The sequence below is a fragment of the Chlamydotis macqueenii genome, chromosome 24 (genome assembly GCF_036417535.1).
Source record: "Chlamydotis macqueenii isolate bChlMac1 chromosome 24, bChlMac1.mat, whole genome shotgun sequence".
Classification (NCBI taxonomy): Eukaryota; Metazoa; Chordata; class Aves; order Otidiformes; family Otididae; genus Chlamydotis; species Chlamydotis macqueenii.
Window position 1 is genome coordinate 7,193,110 of NC_141579.1, and position 18,882 is coordinate 7,211,991.

Genomic DNA, 18,882 nt, shown 5'->3' on the forward strand with positions numbered 1-18,882 from the left:
CTAGGGAAGCAGGCGCCAGATCGCTTGGCTCGGTCGCGCTGGAGCGCGGCTTGTCTGTCCGGTTCTAAAATGGAGGCGAGGTTAGTTCAGGCAGCCGAGGAGCTTTTTTGTTTTCCCGCAGCGAGCCCCCCGTTTGTAACCCCGTGCGGTCCCGGCCTAGGGCGTAGAGCGCATTCCGGTGTACGCGGAGAATCCCGAGTCGTTAATCAAATAAAGAGCATTCCCAAGGGAAGCGGCCCTGGGTCCTGCGGGCGGGGCGGAGCGGAGCGCCCACCCGGGTCCCTCTGCCCCGCGGGGGCGGAGCGGGGCGGGGCGGCGGCCGGCGGCAGCGGAGCGGCGGGGGAGCCCGGCCCGGGGCGGCCGGCCCGGCGGAGCGAGGTGAGCGGCGATGGGGCGGGGGGGGGGGGGCCGGGGAGGGGGCTGCGGGAAACCCCTCGGCCCTGCAGCCCGTCGGTGCGCGGGGGGAGGGCCCGGGAGCGGCGGGTCCCGCGCGGGAGCCTAGACCAGGCGGTCCAGCCCCTCGGGAGCCCGGCGGCGGCCGGGCCCGACCCCGCTCTGCCGCGGGGGCCGCTTGGCTCCGGCTGCCCCGCACCTCCCGCCGCGCCCGGGATTCGGCAGCCCCGGGCCGGCCGCTCCCGCCCCTGCGGCCGCCCTGGGCTCCGGGCAGGGGCTGCAGCGGGGCCGGGACCCCACGCGGGGAGGAGGCGGCGGCGGGGCAGCGCTGCCCGGGTGCTTTTTGGGCCGCCCCTCGTACGTTTGGGTTCAGCACGCGGCGCCGCGTGCTGGCGTGCGCGGGGCTGCAGGTTTGCGTGACGAGGCGGCGCTTGCTGACGGCCGGGCACCACAGCGTGGAGTGCGACGCCCGTTTTGGAGAGCTGAGGTTCACCCCTGCCCCTCTCCCAGCGAGCGCAGGGCCGGGCTGGGGTTTGTGCCAGGGGCTGCATCTGACACCCGGCGAATCCGTCCCGCGACGGGGTCCCTGAGCCGCGCTGGCAAGGAGCCGCAGGTGCGCCCCGCCGAGCTGAGCCGAGGGTCTGGCCTGCGGGCGAGGGGCCGCCGCTTACGACCAGAGGGCTTTGAGGGACGCGTCTCTGTCGCGCGGCCTTACGAGGGCTCCTGCGGCTCAGCGGTGCGGCTTTCCCTGTCCCCGCTGCTGTAGCAGCAGGCGCGCGCTGACGCCAGGCTCGGCCCTTGAGGTCCAGCAGCGGCCGGGACCACGTGCGGCATCACCGGCCGTTGGAGCGGGCTTGTCTCACGGAGCGTCGGGCGCAGGAAAGCGGGGCTGCGCACCCACCCAGACCCAAGCATGCGATGGGGCAGACCCCAGCCCGCGGAGAGCCCGAGGCGTCGCGGCCTCAGCCAGAGCGCAGCTGTGCAGCGGTGCGGGAGCGCTTCCCGGGAGCGCTGAGATCAGCGGGTGCGGCCGGGATTCCTCGGTTCCCGCCGGGGCTGTCTGGCGGCTGATTGACGGTGATGTTATTACCAGACGCTGTTATTGCCGGCCGCGCCGTGTCGCCCCAGCAACCGCGATGCAGCCCCCGCCGCCCCTCGCCCGGGTGGGATGGGGCCGGCCGCGTCTCCGCTGCTCGGCGTGGGGCACCTCAGGCTCGGAGGCGGAGGCCGGGAGCGGGCTCCTCGCTCCCTTCCGGCTTTGTGCCGGAGACAGGCTCCCCTTTTCCAGCGCCGGCGGCAGGGCCGGTTGTTTACTGGGACGGAGGGTGTGGGAAGGGGCAAGCGCGCCCTAAGCGCGTTAGCAGATGGGGAGCGAGCCGGCAGCCAAGCAGGACGGAGGCTGCGATGCTGCACGGTGCGTGCCCGTTAGCTCGGCCGCGCTGGCTTCCTCCCGTGACTCACCCGTCTGCGGGCAGGGAGCAAAGGCTGTGTCGTGGGGTGCTGTGCGCTTTCCCCCTGCGCGCTGCGTCGTCCCGGGCACGGCAGGAACCCCCGAGGCTGTGTGGCGGGAGGTGCCAGGCTGTGCTCGGCGCGTTGGCACGGCCCTTGACGAGCATCAGCCGGCTGTGCCCTGGCTGGCAGCGCGTGGTGCAGCCCTGGGGTCTGCGGGCTCCTGGCACCCAGCCGCGCCGCTGGGGCGTGGGGCAGGCTGTGCCGCGCCCGCCTGGGGTCTCGGTGGGCAGGAGCAGACCCCCCGAGCGCGTGTGGGGTCGCAGGTTGTGGGCAATGGGATGCAGACGCTCCCCAGGAGCACGGTGGCGGTGGGGCGGCGTGTCCGCGTGCAGCCCGCCGGGCATTGGCGGGGCCTCCGTGGCAACGGGGCTGGGCGTCCTCCCAGGTGAGGCCTCTGCCCGCGCCAGGAGAAGAAAGGGGCTTTTGTCCTCCGCGAGGCGGGGGCCGAGCGGGCAGCCCTGCCCGCGGGGGGCACGGGGGCCGTGGGCTGTTTGGCGGTAACCGAGCCCGACCCCTTGGCATTTGCTGCCTTCGCCGCTTCCCACGGCGGGAACAAGCGGCGCGTTCTGCAGGCGGCGGCGGGAGAAGAAAGGCCGCCTTGTCCGCCCCAGCGGTGGGGCGCCGGCCGGGGCTGCCGCGCTCCCGCCCCGCATTCCTCCGGCAGAGCCGGCCGGAGAGGGGCTGCTGCATCCCTGAGGGACGGGCTGGGGGGACAGCGGGGGTCTGCTGCGCAGCGAGGAGCCAGGTGAGGGGCTCTGCGGGGGCAGAGGGCGATGCCGGGGGGCCGGGGGCTGTCAGCGGGCGTCGGGGAGCAGCCGAGGGCAGGCAGGGCTGCCTGCGGAGCAGGGGGTGCTGGGTGGAGTGGGTTCAGGCAGGAGCGGGGCCGGGGGTCCCCCACGACGTGCCCCTGGCCCCACCGGCGCAGCCGTGCTGGGAAGGGGTTAACGCCGGCGCAGGATCCCACCCTGGCCCCGCTCCCTTCCTATGCAGCAGCCCAGCCCCTCCTGCCTTTTCCTCCTTCCCCGACTTCGTGCCTGGGCCTGGGTGCGGGCGAGTGGCAGGGGCTCGGCCAGGCTGCGGGGTCTCCGGATGCCGGGAAGCACGGTCCCCCTGCGCCCGGGGAACGCGGGCAGGCTGCCGCCGAGGGTCCCGCTTGGCACCCGGGCCAGCGCCGGGTGGCAGGTAAGGCAAAGCAGGGGTCCCGCCGCGCGGCCGGTGGGCACCGGGGAGCTGCCATGGGGCACGGCGTCTCTGCTTCCCCCCACCCTGGCTGAGCTGCCCCAGTCCCGTGTGGGGCGGCCGCGGTTCCCACAGAGCCCTCGCCGTGGGGCGGCCAGCCCTGGTGTCGCAGAGCCGCCCGGGCTCTGTCCCAGCCCTGCATCCCACGCCGGGTGTTTTCCAGCGTTTCATTTTTTCCGGAGTGTGTAATAGCCGCCGCTCGCTCGCCCCCGCAGCCGAGCCCGGCACCGGCCTGGCTGGGGGGGTCCATCGCCCCACGGGACACCAGGGCTGGCGAGAGCGCGGGCGACGCTGCAGGGAGCCGAGCGCGGGGCTCCTCCCGGTGCCCCCGGCTGCCCCGGGACCGGGGTCCCTCACGCGGGTGGGAGCGCTCCCCACTCCGGCTGCCCCAGTCTGCCCAGTAAGGGTTAAGCCGCGCTCAGCCAGGCCTGGGCGGAAGGGAGGGACGTGGGGAGCAGCAGACAGTAAATTTAGTAACCCCGGAGCATCCCGGGCTGCGACGGTGGCGTGAGCGCTGGCTGACGGAAATCGTTCCGCCCCGAGCTGCCACCCGCCAAGGCAGAGAAGGGCAGCGGGTGGCTGCTCCATCGGGCAGCAGCCCTGCCAGTGCTGCGCGGGCGTGTGTGCCGTGCAGGCAGGGCCGCGTTGCGCTCAGCTGGGCCCGTGCGCCTCGAGCTGCTGCCGCTGCCCGGCTCTGCCGGGGCAAAGGTGCGCGCCCAGGTGCCGGGATGGGCACTCGTGGCACGTGTGGGTGCGCCGGGGCGGGTTGTGCTCGGGCGGGCAGGCGTGCTGGGGACGGCGGGACGCTGCGCGCTGGTCTCCTTGTCCATCGGCGTCCGGCTGCCCATCGCTCTCGGCGTTCAGGGCGTGCGTTTCCGACGCCGCCTCCCCGAAGCCGCGCCAGCGTGCCGGCTCCTGGCACCCTGTCCCGCGCTGATGCTCGGCACGCGCGCGGGTTTCCCTGGGCGGACGGGTCGCGTGCCTCGCCGGGCGGGGACGCTCACCGTTTTGGGCGGCTGCTGCAGGGCCGAGACGGGCGCTGAGGAGGGGAATCCCGCTGGTGGCAGATGCAGGTTTGGGGCGGGGTAGGGTTTGCGAGGCTCGCGCTCAGGCTGCCGGCAGGGACGCGTGGGAGGAATTCGGCAGGGCTGTGTGGGTGCAGTCGCCTGTGCTGATAGCCTCTGCTTCTCCTGGCAGCAGCCCGTGCCCCAGAGCAGCCGGCCGCTCCGAGCGGGCGCCATGGAGGCAGCCGGCAGGATCCCTGCCAGCCCAACCCGCAGAGTCCAGACCATCATCCAGGTGAGCGCACGGGGCCGCGGGGCTCTGCCCCGAGGGAGCGCGGGGATCCGGCTGGGAGCCCTTCTCCTCCACAGCCGGCCGTGCCGCGAGTGGCCAGCGCTGCGCTGCGGCCTCGCCTCGCCCCGATCCTGTTACGAGATCGGTGGCAAAGCCGATTGAGCTCCGTGGCTGGCGGCTCGGATCCTCTTAGATGCTGCCCAAGCCCCGGGGATCTCCTGCTCCCGTGGCGGCTCGGCTCTGCTCCCTGGGGCGGGCAGCACAGAGCCCTTGGCTCCTGCGTCCCGCTGCCGGAGCGTCCGGCTGGCGCGCGGCCTGGGCGCCGCTGCAGGGCATCGTTTTGGAGCAGAGGAGCGGGCTGCGTCCGCGGGAGATGCCGGCATCCCTCCTCCTCCTCCTCCTGCAGAACAGCCCCCTGGACCTGATCGACACGGGCAAGGGGCTGAAGGTGCAGACGGAGAAGCCGCACTTGGTGAGCCTGGGCAGCGGCCGCCTCAGCACCGCCATCACTCTCCTGCCGCTGGAGGAAGGTGAGCGCCGGCTCCGGGGTCCCCGCGGGCGCGTGGGCGGTGCGGGCGCTGAGCCGCCCTTTGTGCCGCCAGGGAGGACCACCATCGGCACGGCCGCGAGGGACATCGTCCTGCAGGGCCCCGGGCTGGCGCCCCAGCACTGCTTCATCGAGAACGCGCGGGGGACGCTCACCCTGCACCCCTGCGGCAACGCCTGCGCCGTCGACGGCGTGCCGCTGCGGCAGCCCACGCGCCTCACCCAAGGTAGGGCCGCCCGCTCTGCGCGGAGCGGGACGCGGCGCCGCGGCAGGGTCCTGCCGTCGGGAATCGGGGCGTTTGCGGGATGCTCCCGCTGCGAGGCGCGGGGTGCCGCGTGCCGGGGGTCCACGCCAGGCGAGGCCGAGGCCGGGGCGGGGGCAGCGGCGGGGCCGAGCCGCGAGTCCCTCCCTCGGGGTCCCCTGGCCCCGCGGCCCCGCCCGCCGCCCCTCCCCGGGGCGGGGCGCGGCGGCGGCGACGGGCGGTGAGTGCGGGGCGGCCACGCGTGTCCGCGCTGGGCGGGGTGTGGGGGGGGCGCTCCCGGTCCCTCCGCGCCGTGCGAAGCCCCTTTGTGTGGCCCCCCCACCCTCGGGCGGCCGCGGGCAGCCCCCCTGCGCCTTCCCCCGCTCTGCCCGTACCGGGCGGGGGGGGGGGGGGCACCGCACCCGGGTGGGCGCAGCCGCGGGCGGCCCCGCGGGGACAACGGGAGCCGCGTGGCGGCGGGGTCCCCCTGGGGCCCGGGGGTGGGGGGATGCAGGCAGGGATCAGCCAAATCCCCTGGTCCCCGGTCTGGGTGGTCGCGGGGCAGGGCCGGCGTCTGCGTGCGGGGCGAGGTGCGGGACACGGGGCGGGGGGACCCCGCGGGGCCGGGGGAAGGTGCCGGTCGGTGATGCCCCGAGCGGGAGCAGCCGTGGCCGGGCTGGGCGCTGGCGTTGCTGCCCGGCACGCGGGATGCTCTGGCCAAACTCTGGGGTGCTGCCGCGGCTCCTGCGCGGGAGTGCGATGCCATCCCCGCCTGGCGCTTGGACAAGGAAGCCGGGCCCCCGCGGCGGCGATGGTGGCGTTCATCCCTACGGGCTCTCCAGCCTCGCCACGAGCCCGGCCCACCGGCCGCTCCGAAAAACACGTCCCCTCTGGCGAGAGATTTTCGGCAGCAACTGTCGGTGCAGAGCAAGCCTCTCCCCGGGGCCCTGGCAGGCGCCTCAAAGCGGGGTGTATCCCCAGCACGGAGCCTTCCAGCGCCCGCCGCTCCCCGCTGCCGGCACGCGGCTCCCCGGCACCGCTTCCCAAGCCGCCTTCCTCCCCGACGGCCGCCCGGCTGCCTTCCCCCGAGAGGGCCGCCGCTCCGGGCCGGGAAGAGGCTGTTTGCGGCTGGGGACAGGAGCTGTCTTGTCTGCAGCTGGCAGCGGCGCAGGCCCTGGAGCGCCGCCAGCTCCCCCGCAGCAGCGCGGCCCCCACCGCGGACCCCAGCTGTGCCTGCGCCTGCGACGCGCTGCCGGCCGCTGCCGGGGAGTGACCCGGATTTCAGCCTCCGCTGATGGCAGGAGCCCGCTCCCCTCCTGGGGACGTGTCCCAGGGCCGCGCCGGCTCCCGCCTCGCCTTCCCGGGAGCGCGGCGGGGCGGCGGCTGAGCCCTCTCCCCTCTCTCCGCAGGCTGCACCATCTGCCTGGGCCAGGCCACCTTCCTCCGCTTCAACCACCCCGCCGAGGCCAAGCGGATGAAGAGCATGATCCCGGCGGGGGACAGGAGCCCGGCGCCTCTCTATGGGCTGCCAGCCAGTAGGTGACCCCCGAAATCCCAGGCGGGGTGGCAGGGACGTGCTGGTGCTCCCTGGTTCTCACCGCCAGCCTTCCCGGCGGGCGATGCTCTCCCAGCCCTGTCCTGCCGGAGCTGCCGCGCTCAGCAGTGGGGCTGGCGTCCGGCCACGGATGTGCCGGCTGGGGTGGGTTAATGATTAACGTCACTGTGGAAGGGCAGTGGGGCGCAGCTCCTGCTGCTGCGCAGCCCAGCTGTGGCGGAGCCGTCGCCCATCGGCCGCCGCCGGGGATGGGGGGCGCGCAGGGCCCCCCCGGCTGCCTTGGGACTGGTGTTTATGCGCTGGGGTGGCTGCGAAGGCCGTTTCCCTGGCTGCCGTCCTCCGTCGTGCCGCCTGCTTATCTTGCTGCATCTGCCTGTCTGCGGGGCCGACGGGCCGAGCGCCCATGCCGAGATCCGGCGCCTCGGGGTGTCCGAACCCCCGCAGCGGTCCCCGGGCTGGCAGCCCTTCTCGCTGCCCCGGCCGGCACGCCCTGGCACGGGGAGCGGAGCTTGGCAGCCGCCTCCTGCCACGTGTGTGCCGGGAAGGCAGCGCGCCCCGCAGCTGGGGACGGGAGGAGGGACGCGGGGAGGCGGCGTGGCTGCAGGGCATCCTGCGACCGCGGGGCGTCTGGGGGCCGCTGCCCGCGTGGGGCCGGACGGGGTTGCGTGGTGGGCAGGGTCACGGCACGTCTCTCTGGGCGTGGAGGCGACGCAGGGTGCCAGGGGGTGACGCAGCCCGGGTGGCACGCTGTGCTGGCTGGGCTCCGCGCCTGCCCCTGCGAGCTCGTCCCCTGAGTGACAGGCACATCGGTGCTGCACCGGGCGGCCGGGCAGGGGCACCTCAGCTGGGGCCGCGGGGAGGCTGCGGGCGTCGTGGCGGTGGGTCCGGGCGCGCTGCGGGTCCGTGCTTGCGGCTTCTCGCCTTTTCCCCTCCCGGGGGTGCCGGAGCGCGCTGGGGATGCGCGGCGGGTGCCGCTCCCTGGGGAGCGGGGCCAGGAGCTGCCGGCAGCGCAGGGATGTGGGGAGCAGGCGCAGGGATGCGGGAGCGGGTGGCTGGGCTGCGCTATCGGGTTTCTGTCTCCCTGGTGATGGGGCCAGCGGGATGGCGGCCTCCTCCCTGCCCAGCTCCCCGCCGGATGGGAAGCGGTGGCAGCGGGGCTCGGGATGCGGGGGCTCGGCGCCGGCTCCGCAGGGCTGCGCGGAGGGGTGAGGTGGGAGCCCAGCCTGGGCGGGGGCTGCCGGGGGTCCCATCGCGCTGACGCCCGCTCCCGTGTCTCCCCGCAGAGCCCGAGGCCCTGGCGAACGGTGGCCAGCAGCCGGCGGAGCGCAGCTGTCCCAGCCACAGCTCCCTCGTCAGCTCCATCGAGAAGGACCTGCAGGACATCATGGACTCGCTGGTGCTGGAGGAGCCGGCGTCCCCTGGCGGCACGAAGCCCCCCGCCCGCGGCCGGTCCCCCCTCTCCGCCGTGGTCAACGGGGGCGGGCGCTGCCTCCTGTCCCCCCCATCCAGCCCCGGGGCCGCCTCGGGGGGCTCCAGCTACGAGAACGCGTCCCCCCCTTTCTCCCCGCTCTCTTCCCCAGCCAGCAGCGGGGGCTACGCCAGCCCCTCGCCTGGCAGCCGGGACCAGGGTCCGCCCGTGCCCCCCCTCGTCCCGCTCCGCTCCTCCAGCTACAACCACGCCATTCAGCCGCCCCCCCAGCACCCACCGCCCCCGCCCACCGGGGGTCCTGGCGAGCCGTGGCCGGCCGAGAGGCTTGGGGACCACCGGGCCGGCAGCCCCCGCCTGACCCCCAGGGCGGCGCCGCGGCCGCGGGCAGCGCTGCAGGAGCGGCCCCCCAGCCCCTTCCGGGACCCCCCAGCCCCCAGCCGGCAGCTCGCTGGCAGAGCGGTCCCAGAGGCGCGACTGCAGCCCCCCGAGAGCCCACGGGCGGCCCGGAGGAACGTGGAGAGCATGCGGGAGCTGCCCCCCCTGAGCCCCTCCTTGTCGCGCCGCGCCGCCAGCCCCCGGGCAGCCCCCGACGCCCCCTCTCCGCAGCCCCGGCTGGGCAGGGAGGTGCCCGGCAGCCCCCGTGGCCGGCGGAAGGGCCCGGAGGAGCCGAGGGGTGCAGGCAGCCCCTCGTCCCCACTGCCGGCGGAGACCCCCCTGCGCCGCCCCAGCTTCGGCACCTGCCTGAGCCCGGCGTACGGACTGGGCTCCCCGGCCGTGCCCTCGCCCCGACAGAGCCCCCGCGCCCCCAGGAAGCTCCCAGGGGACCCGCGGCTGCCGGCAGGGCCGCGGGAGCGCAAGAACAGCATCACGGAGATCAGCGACAATGAGGACGAGCTGCTGGAGTACCACCGGCGGCAGCGGCAGGAGCGGGTGCGGGAGCAGGAGATGGAGCGCCTGGTGAGCCCGGGGGCCGCGGGGGGGGCTTGGGGCCGCGGGCGGGCGTGGGACACGCTCTCTGCTAACGCCTTTTGGCTTCTGCTGCTTTAAAACCCGGCCCTTGCCTCTCGGGGATTTGCCGCAGCTGCCGGCTTATCCGGGGGGATTACGGCCAGGAGCGGCCGTCGGCGCGCAGCGGCTCTGCGGGAGCACGAGGCCCCCGGCACGCAGCGGCTCGGGGAGATCCGTGGGATCGGCACCGCTCTGCGGGCCGCTGCCTGAGACTGCCGTGCCCTTGGCTTTCCAAAACCGTCCACCTCTCGTCCAGCCTGGCCCGGGCGGCGTCAGCCGGCGACGGTGCTGTGGCTTTGCGGGCGCTGCGTCTATATTTAGGGCGGATGGAGTTTTTATGGAGCCGGCAGCTGCCTGGGTGGGGTTCGCCCCGTGCATCTGCCGGTCTGCGGGTCGGTGCCGCTGGAGCCCTCTTTGCTCAGCCCTGACTCATGCCCCGCGCGGGCGGCCTGAGTCACCGCCTGGAAATAGCGGAGGCCGCCTGTAATTAGTCCGTCTCCCGCTCCCGGCACGGCGTGGGGTCGGGGCGAGCTGCGTCGGGGCTTTGCGATGTCCCCAGCCCGTCCCAGCGTGCGGGCAGGGCGAGGAGCGAGCCCGTGTCCCGGTGCCCGCTGTGGGCGCGGGGTCCGGCGGGCTCTGGCGGTGGCACGTGCCACGTCCGGCGCTGCGCTGAGCATTCTTCCCCGCAGGAGCGGCAGCGCCTGGAGACCATCCTGAACCTCTGCGCCGAGTACACCAAGACAGACGGCGCCGAAGCGGGCGACGTGCGCCGGCTCCTGGCTGGCGAGGTGGACGCTGGCCGGCGGGTGCCCGGGGGTGCTGCGGCTCTGGGCCACGCCGCCACGGAGCTGCGGCAGCGGGAGAGCCTGGAGCGCTCAGACGAGGAGAACCTGAAGGAAGAGTGCAGCAGCACTGAGAGCACCCACCACGAGGTGAGGGGACGGCCGAGCCGCGCCGTGCCGTGCTGTGCCGCGCCGTGCCGCGCCAACCTGCCCTCTCCGCAGCACGAGGAGCTGGCCGGCCCGCGGGCCAAGGAGGTGCAGCGGCTGGAGGAGGAGCGCGCCGGCGTGCTCGGGCGCCTGGACCTGCTGAAGGGCCGCGTCAAGGAGCTGGAGCAGCAACTGCAGGAGACATCGCGAGAGGTGAGGAGACGGGAACGGGGCGCCCCGCCAGGTCCCCCGTGCATCGCTGCCCTCGCCGGCCAGCGCCCTGACGCGGCCGTGCCACCCCAGGCGGAGATGGAGCGGGCACTGCTGCAGGGCGAGCGGGAGTCGGAGGCGGCGCGGCTGCAGCAGGAGCAGGAGGCGGCGCAGCAGCTGCAGGAGAAGCTCTCCAGCCTGGACGCCAGCATCCGGAAGGAACGGGACAAGGTGAGCCCCGGGCAGGGCTCCCCCAGCGCGGGCTGTGCCGTGCCCACCCGTGCTGCGGCGTTCCCCTGGGGACGCGCCCTCCAGTCCCCGGGCTCCATGGAGGCATCGAGGAGCATTCTCTCTGGGTTCGTGTCGTGGCGGGGGTCCGTCTGTCCGTCCGTCTGCCTGGTCCTGGTCCCACAGCCCTCCCGGAGCAGGGCAGGTGGGACCCTTGGGGCGTATTTCGGCCACCGTGTGTCACACCGGCAGAGTCTGGCAGGGAGGCTCTGTGGCTCAGGCTCTCCAGGACAGCTGCTGCCTGCAGCGCCGACCCGGGGTGCTGGTCTCGGCGCTCCCCAGCTTTGCTGTGGGGCCGTGTCTTGTGGCGAGTCGCCCTGCGCTGCTGTCCGTTGGGGCGTTGTCACGTCTGATGGCGGTCGCCGCCGTAGCGTTCGGCTTGCTGGAGGCGTCCGGGAAACCTCTGCGGGCGTTCCACTCGGCTCGGGGCTGAGGAGGGGTCCCGGCCCCCTTCCCCTGAAGTTGTGATCGGTGCAGCTGCCGCCGTGATCGGCCAGCCGTGCCCGACAGCGCCCGTGCTGCCATGCGCGGGGCACGCTTCTCCACGGCAGCAGCGTCCCTGGGGCCTGGCGGGCCCCACGGCCGGAGGCGCCCAGGCTGTGTGGTTGCCTGTGGCCAGGCAGAGCTGCCTTCGCCGGCCGTGCCCCCGTGGCATTCGGGTTTTTGTTCTGGTTTTGGTCTTCGGCCCGTTGTGGGCGTCGTCGTTAGCCAGGGGCAGGCTGGTGCGGAGCCAGGAGCGGAGCGCAGGGAAACCCCCTCCCGGCCTCTCTTCCGGCCTCACCGCGCGCTTTCCTAACCAGCCTGTGCTAATTGCACTAACGGTGCCTGCTCTGAAGCCCACCCTCGCCTCTGACATCCCTGCGTCCCCTGAGCCCCCTGGCACCCTGCGGGCCCTGTCCTGGGGTGCCCGCCCCGCCAGCCCTGCGTCCCTTCACACGCAACCCTGCGTCCGCGGCTCCGGCAGCAGGCCTGCACCTCGGTCTCGAGCTTTCACCGCTGTCCCACAGGCTCCTTCTGAGGGCGATGGGCGATGGGTGGTCCCTCAGCCTGCGCACGGGACCTGCTGTGTGTCACCGGCAGCATGCCGGGCGGCGAGCACCAAAGCCAGTTGGCGGTTGTTCAGAAGGGGCGCAGCCGTTTGCAGGATCGGGGTGAATTTCTCCCTCCTGTGAGCGTCGATCTTTCCACTGCCCGCGAGCGGGCTTTCAGCGTGGAAATGCGAGGCTGAGGTCGCAGGCTGGCCAAAACCCCTCTGAGGCCGCCCAGCCTGGCTCCCCGTGGCTGCCACGCTGCATAGGCGCCGTGACGCTCCTCCCTGCCATCCCCCTCTTCTTCCAGCTCTCCAACTCTGCAGCTTCTGCATGGCGCGGATTTGAGAAGTGTGTTTTCTCTCTCTCTCTTTTTTTTTTTTTTGCTTTGTTTGTTTCCCCCTTTTTTTTTTTTTTCTTTTTTTTTCTTGTCTCGTTCCCCCCCGATTCAGGAAAGGGCAAGGGTTGATGCTGAGAGGAAGGAGCTAGAGCAGCTCCGGGCGCTTTACCATGAGTCGAAGAGCCACCTTGATAAGTGCCCCGAGTCGCTGCGGGAGCTGTTGCGGGAGCGGATGCGAAGGGTCAGTGTCTCCCCCCACCCCTCCCGGACCGTGGCCCACCTCCCCGCTCCAGCTTAGCCCGGCTCTTCCCCGCGGGCCGGGGCCGTGCTGCGAGCGTCGCAGCCTGCGCCGGGCACCGCCATCCCGGTAAGCTTTCCGCTGGCCCGGCCGTGCCGCTCTGGACCACCCGGCCCTGCAGAGGAGGGCAGGCTGGGGAGCCTGGGGACCGCGAGTCCTTGCTGGCCGCTTCCTGCGAGCGTGTGTTTACGTGGCGCCGCCGGTTTACATTACCGCCGCTCCGCAGCACTTTTTCCCATTATCTGGTATTTTCTGGCGGCGGACGGCCTTCTCCAGCCCACGGCCGGCACTTGTGCCGGATGAACCCGCTTTGCCGAGCCTCTCGGGGCTGGCACCCCGTGTTGGACGCGGGTCCTGGCGTGCAGCAGGCAGAGACGGCGACGAGGCGGTCCCGGTGTGCGGGAGCCCTCGGTAGCCGCCACACCGGTGGTGCCGCGCCACGTCATGCCGCGAGAGCAACGGGTGCGGGTGAAACGCATCCCCACGGCAAGCGCGGCGCAGTTGCTGCCAGGGCGGCACCGGCAGGCCCCTCACGCTGTCGGCGCTTGAGGGCTGGGAGGACGTGCAGGCGTTTGTCCGGCGCGGTGCTCGTCTGCGGGGCTCTGCTGCCCGTCAGCTTGGTGACGCAGGGCCGCATGTCGGTGGTTACGCCAGTGCAGGGCGTTTTGCCGCCCGGCAGGGCACGGCGCTGGCCCGAGGGCGGCTGGTCTCCGAGGGCTGGGTGAAGCCCCCGGCCGCGGCGAGCTCCTCGTCTCATGGGGGTGGCAGCTCTGACCTGCGCGGTGCCTCCATCGCCTTCTCCGGCCGGGCTGAGGTTGCTGAGAGGAGGGAAAGCTGCCTGCTCGTCCGCGCAGGGCAGCGGGGATGGGCTCCGCCATGGGTCCCCGTTCCCTGCCAGCGCCGGCGGGACCCAGGGCACGGCGGGAGGTTTCGCTGCGGGTGGGATGCGGAGCTGCCGGTCCGGAGGGAGTGACCAGCCGTGCCCTTGTGTGTCTGAAGGAGGCGGAGGTGCTGGAGACGGAGGCCAAGCTGTTTGAGGACCTGGAGTTCCAGCAGCTGGAGCGGGAGAGCCGCCTCGAGGAGGAGCGCGAGGCGCGGGGCCAGCAGCTCCTGCGCAGCCGGGCCGAGTGCCACCGCAGCATCGCCCGCCGGAAGGTAGGGACGGAGGGGGCAGCGGGGCCGGCGCGGCCGGGCTGCGCCCCCGGCCCCGGCTGAGCCCCACGGCTCATTCCCGCTGTCCGCCCCCCAGGAGCGGGTGGCCGCGCTGGATGCCCAGGCCGCCCAGGTCCGGCTGCAGAGCGCCCAGGAGGCCGAGCGCCTGGCCAGGGAGAGGAATGGCGTCCTGCAGCTCCTGCAGAAGGTAATGCAGCACACGGGGGGCTGGGGGGTCGGGACGCAGCTGCGGGGTGCAAGTAACCGTCAGCTGTCTCTGCCCTCGCTGTCGCCCCGCGCTCAGGAGAAGGAGAAGCTCGTGTTCCTGGAGAGGCGATACCAGCTCCTCACGGGTGGCAGGAGCTTCCCCAAAATGTCCGCCGCTCTCAGAGAGGTGAGTGGGGAGAGGGGGGTTCTGGTCCCTAGGGCCGCTGTCCTGCCGCCCACTTGGTGCGGCTGCGGAGCACCCAGGGCGGGCGTTGCCTGGGGTCCCGTTCTGGCCGGAGAGCGAGCGTGGGGCTGTCCGGGTGCCGGTACAGGGGACCCGTTCCGATTCGTGTCCCAGGGCTTTTAGGTGGGAGTGGGTCGCCCCGTTGCCTTGCGCGTGGCTCTGAACCCCCAGCTGGGGCGAGGGGCGGGATGGCGGGGTCGCCCTGTGCCTGCCTGCGGCGAGGGCTCCCGCTGCCGCCACCCTGCTGCCTGCGCGCGCCTTGCCTACGTGATGTCTGCCCCCCAACAGGAGACCCTCCACATCTCAGAGCCTCTTGAGCTGCCGGAGGGAGCTAAGCCCCCGAGCCCCCTGCCAGCCGCAGCCGCCTCCTTAGCTTCTGCCACCCGCTCCCACCCCAAGGCACAAGAGGTAACCGAACTAATGGCACGTGCTTGCTCGCTTGCCCCCTCCTCGGCCGAGCCGCCGCCGGACCCCTCACGCGCACTAACATCGCGTCGGGCAGCGGGGCAACCCTGCAGCAGCGCTGAGATGGCGCGACTGGGCCGCTTCCCATTTAGCTCTCCGATGCTCGCGCTCATTAACGCTCAGACCCCAGTTTCGGGAGCAACACTGAGCCCGCCGGGCATCCCGGCTCCCGCTACCCCGGTGCGGCGCTGTGTGGCACAGGCATCTCTGCGCTTCCCCCTTGCCCACCGCTTGCCCGCTGGCCAGGCACCTCCTGAGCAGCCCCTAGGGTCCTGCCAGCCTGGCTTCCCAAAAAAAAGAGCAAACCCCCAGCTCTAGCATGTTTGGCCCCAAAAGGGCGAGGAAGTGGATTTCCAGCTCGCAGTGCCTCGTCCAGTGCTGTTGCACTTGGGGGAGCTTGTGGCCGGGGACCCCGGGGGACCCCGAGCTCTGGGGGATGGGAGCGGCCCCCCGGCCCCAGTAAAGCTGCGCCTAAGGCAGGAGCGGGGCGGCACACTGGTGCGGTGCTGGGCGCCGAGGCGGCCGCAGGCAGGGACGGGTCGGGCAGGCAGTGGCGGGGCACGCGCGCGTGCGCGGGGGGATTTGCTCCCGCTTTGCGGTCAGCGCCGTGGTGCCAGCGCATGGGTCTAACTCTCCTCCTTCTCCTCCGCCGTGGGTTTCTAGGAGTACATGAGGCTGTCTGACGTTTTCAGGTTCTGCGGCAATGCGCACGGCCCCAGCCCGGACTCTAAAGCTTCTGCTGCTGCCCCTGCTGCCGCTCCGCGCTCTTTCTTGCTTGCTGTACCCCCCGCAGCCAACGAGGTACCCGCCCCAGAGCGTGCTCGCGTTCGCTGCCTCGGGTCGCCTGCCGCAGCCCGCACGGCCGCCCCCTGCGCCCTGGTGCTCAGAGCCCACCTCCCTCCTGGGCTGGGGGACTTGTCCGGCTGCGGCTGAGGGGGAGCAGAGGCCGGAGCCGCCCGCTTTCCTTGCCGGGCAGCGCTTCTTGCTGGCTCCAGACAGGCTTTGCCCGCTGGGGCGGCGGCAGCGGGGCTGGGGAGCAGAGCGGGCGCCCAGTGAGGCGGGAGGGCGGCCCCTTCCCCGCGCCTTCTCTCCCTTGGCTCGCAGCCTCTTCTCACGGTGTAACCTGCTTCTCTCTGCCCAGTACGTGACCGTTGAGCAGCTCTCGGGCATCCTGGGCGGCCTCCGCGCCCCTGCTGCTTCCCCGCTGGGCTGCACCCCTCTGGCTCCTTCATCCTCAGCCTGCGCTGCTCCTCCTCCTCTTCCGCCTCTCTCTTCTCCCTCCGTCTCTGCACAGGTTCGTGCCCGCCTCGCTCCCTCCGCCCCGGGAGGCGATGGGGATGCACGGGAAGGGCTGAGCCGCGGATGAGCCCAAGCGGCAGCCCAGGCTCCCGCCAGCCCGCAGACCCCTAACCGCCCTGCCCGCCGCTTCGCTGCCCGCCTGGAGCCCTGCCACAGCCCAGCCCGGCCCGTAGCGCGGGGCAGGGGCTCTCTGCACCCTCCCGGCGCTCGTGTCGGCTCTCGGGGGTCCCAGAGCTGCTGGGGCTCGGCCGGGGGAGCACACGGGGTTCCCAAAGCCTGCGGGTCCCATCCTGGGGGAGCGGTGCAGGTGCGGGCAGCGGTGCTCTGACCTCTCTGTCTCTGCGCGTCCATCCCTCTCGCGGCGTTTCGCCCGCCCTCCTTCCTCACGCGGCGTCTCTCTCCAGATGGAGCAGCAGCTGCCGGGGGGCCCCGCGTGGCTCCCGGCTCTTGATTTAGAGAAGTGGTACCAGGAGGTCATGGCTGCCTTTGAGACTCCCTCCTCCTCTGTCTCTCCTCCTTCTTCCCCTCCTCCGCTTCCAGCTAAAGCTCACCCCTCTCACAAGCCTCTCCAGGTAATCCTGGCGCCCTGCCGCTGGGTCCTGGGGCTGCAGTGGGGCTGACGGCCGAGCCATCCGTCCAGGGGGGCTTTTGCAGCCCCCTATGCCCCTCTCACCTCCCTGTCTCTCTGCCCAGGTCTATCGTGCCAAAACGGAGGGCGATGCTGGTGCCCTCGCCCCTCAGATGAAGAGCGGGACCCCCTCGTCCTCGCAGCTCAACCTCTCCGTGGTGGGGCGCAGCCCCTCGCCCAAGGTACGGCTGCCAGGGGGAGCCGGCTGTCGCGCGGCCGCAGACACCCCGGCCGCGGCTCCTGCGTGCGCGGTGCCGGCCCTCGCCCCCCGGCCCTGCTGCTGACCGCCTGCCGTCCTGCCCAGGGCCCCCCGAGCCCGGCGGGCAGCCTGCCCCGCAACCTGGCAGCCACGCTGCAGGACATCGAGACCAAGCGCCAGCTGGCCCTGCAGCAGAAGGGTAAGCCCCGGCTCCGCGTCCCAGCTCCACGTCCCGGCTCTGCGGGGGAGCCCGGCTGAGGGCGGTGGCGGCGGCGCTCCGGCAGGACGCGGTGCCTCTCTCACGGTCTCTCGCTCTTCCCCCCCTCTCTCCCGCCCGACCCCTCTCCCGACGGCGTGTCTCCAGCCGAGCCGCTCCCAGCAGAGCCCTCGCAGCCAGGCAATCTACCAGGTAGAGATGCGGGACGGCTCGGGCTGCCGGGAGCCGCCCGGAGGCAGCGGCATGGCCGTTTGCTGGCACCTACTGCCGCGCGTAGGAGGGGCGCGACCATCCCGGCATCCCCGGGTGCCCCTCGGCGTCCGCTTAGGGACAGCCCTGCGCATTCCTCGCCCGCTGACGCTTTGCCCGGCCTGGTGCACATGCCCCGCCTTGGCTGCCGTCCCCCCCGGCTCCAGCAGCGCCTGCCGCGTCTCCTCCTGCCCGTGCCACCCCCTCGCCTGCCGCGGTGCGGGTCTGAGCGCGGCGTGCCCGCTCATCGTCATCTCCTTCCCGGGGCGCAGGTCAGCAGGTGATCGAGGAGCAGAAGCGGCGGCTGGCGGAGCTGAAGCAGAAAGCGGCCGCCGAGGCTCAGTCGCAGTGGGAAGCCCTGCACGGGCAGCCCCTCTTCCCCGCCGCCTTCCCCCCGCTCGTGCATCACTCCATCCTCCACCACCACCGTCCCCACGGCGTCGCGCCCCGGCTTGAGGAGCTGGACCACGCGTACGACACCCTCAGCCTGGAGAGCTCGGACAGCATGGAGACCAGCATCTCCACCGGCACCAACTCCGCCTGCTCGCCCGACAACATCTCCAGGTAACCCCGCGGCCGCGGGGCCGCCCCGCTCTGCCGGCTGCGCCGCCGGCCCGAGCGCCTTTCCGCAGGGATGGCAGCTGCAGCTGTCTTGCAGCGCGAGCGGGATGGAGACGGGGAAGATCGAGGAGATGGAGAAGATGCTGAAGGAGGCGCACGCAGAGAAGTCGCGGCTGATGGAGTCCCGGGTGAGCAGGGGCGCCGTGGCCGGCTGAGGAGCGAGTCTCTGAGCTCTGGGGCTGAGCGCCTGCGCGTGCCGGCAGGAGCGGGAGATGGAGCTGCGGCGGCAGGCGCTGGAGGACGAGCGCCGGCGGCGGGAGCAGCTGGAGCGACGGCTGCAGGATGAGACCGTGCGGCGGCAGAAGCTGGTGGAGAAGGAGGTCAAGCTGCGGGAGAAGCAGTTCTCACAGGTGTGGGGCGGGCCACCCCCTCTGGCGCGGGGTCCCTTCTCCCAGCGCGGCCGGCGAGGCCGCCCCAGCTCCCCACTGTCGTCCCGGGGCGGGGGACGTGGCTCTTGCCGCCAGCGGGGTTTGCAGGGCTGCCTTGTTTTCCCAGGCTCGCCCCCTGACGCGCTACCTGCCCATCCGCAAGGAGGACTTCGACCTGCGGCTGCACATCGAGTCCTCGGGCCACAGCGTGGACACCTGCTACCACGTCATCCTGACCGAGAAGATGTGCAAGGGCTACCTGGTCAAGATGGGCGGCAAGATCAAGTCGTGGAAGAAGCGCTGGTTCGTCTTCGACCGCATGAAGCGCACCCTCTCCTACTACGTGGGTGAGTCCCTGCGCGGCCCTCTGCCCCGCGCCGTCGCCCCCTCCCCGCGCCGTCGCCCGCAGCGCTGCCGTTGACGCCGGTTCCCCCTCTCGGGCAGATAAGCACGAGACGAAGCTGAAGGGCGTCATCTACTTCCAAGCCATCGAAGAGGTTTACTACGACCACCTCCGCAGCGCGGCCAAGGTGAGAGCCAGGCACTGCCGCTGCCTCGCCGTCGCCGGGACCCCCGGGCCTCACCGTCCACCGCTGCCCGCCGGCGCGTGCCGGGGATGCTCCCGGCGTGGCGCTGGCTGCGCGGGGGGCTGAAGGGCGCCGTGCCGCCGACCCCCCTCGTCCTCTCCTCCTCAGAGCCCCAACCCTGCGCTCACCTTCTGCGTCAAGACGCACGACCGCCTGTACTACGTGGTGGCGCCCTCGGCCGAGGCCATGCGCATCTGGATGGACGCCATCGTCACCGGCGCCGAGGGCTACACCCAGTTCATGAGCTGAGGGGTGCTGCGCGCCCCCGGCCCCGCGGGGAGCGGCGCGGGGGCGGCGGCGGGGGCGCCTGCTCGTGCATTTTTTTTTTTTATG

The 18,882-nt window shown here is 72.8% G+C and overlaps 1 protein-coding gene across 17 annotated transcripts; it reads left to right on the top strand.

The window, feature by feature from the left end:
- Positions 1-336: 336 nt before the first annotated feature.
- Positions 337-18,846, top strand: PHLDB1 (pleckstrin homology like domain family B member 1). 17 transcript variants are annotated; one of them, XM_086766312.1, is made up of 26 exons: positions 337-378; positions 4,342-4,443; positions 4,847-4,970; positions 5,043-5,213; positions 6,638-6,763; positions 8,067-9,169; positions 9,910-10,152; positions 10,225-10,362; positions 10,453-10,590; positions 12,128-12,256; positions 13,313-13,468; positions 13,563-13,673; positions 13,770-13,859; positions 14,205-14,324; positions 15,045-15,182; positions 15,523-15,675; positions 16,085-16,252; positions 16,374-16,490; positions 16,613-16,706; positions 16,872-16,916; positions 17,246-17,537; positions 17,632-17,722; positions 17,798-17,944; positions 18,090-18,309; positions 18,407-18,492; positions 18,658-18,846. In XM_086766312.1, exons 2-26 carry the CDS (start codon positions 4,384-4,386, stop codon positions 18,796-18,798), a joined length of 4,401 nt encoding a protein of 1,466 aa, XP_086622438.1. In that variant the 5' UTR covers positions 337-378; positions 4,342-4,383; the 3' UTR covers positions 18,799-18,846. The 17 variants fall into 17 exon arrangements, with proteins under 17 accessions (XP_086622438.1, XP_086622431.1, XP_086622432.1 ...); XM_086766305.1 differs by lacking the exon at positions 337-378 and adding an exon at positions 1,522-1,807; XM_086766306.1 differs by lacking the exon at positions 337-378 and adding an exon at positions 1,522-1,807 and having other exon boundaries at positions 4,345-4,443.
- Positions 18,847-18,882: the final 36 nt, after the last annotated feature.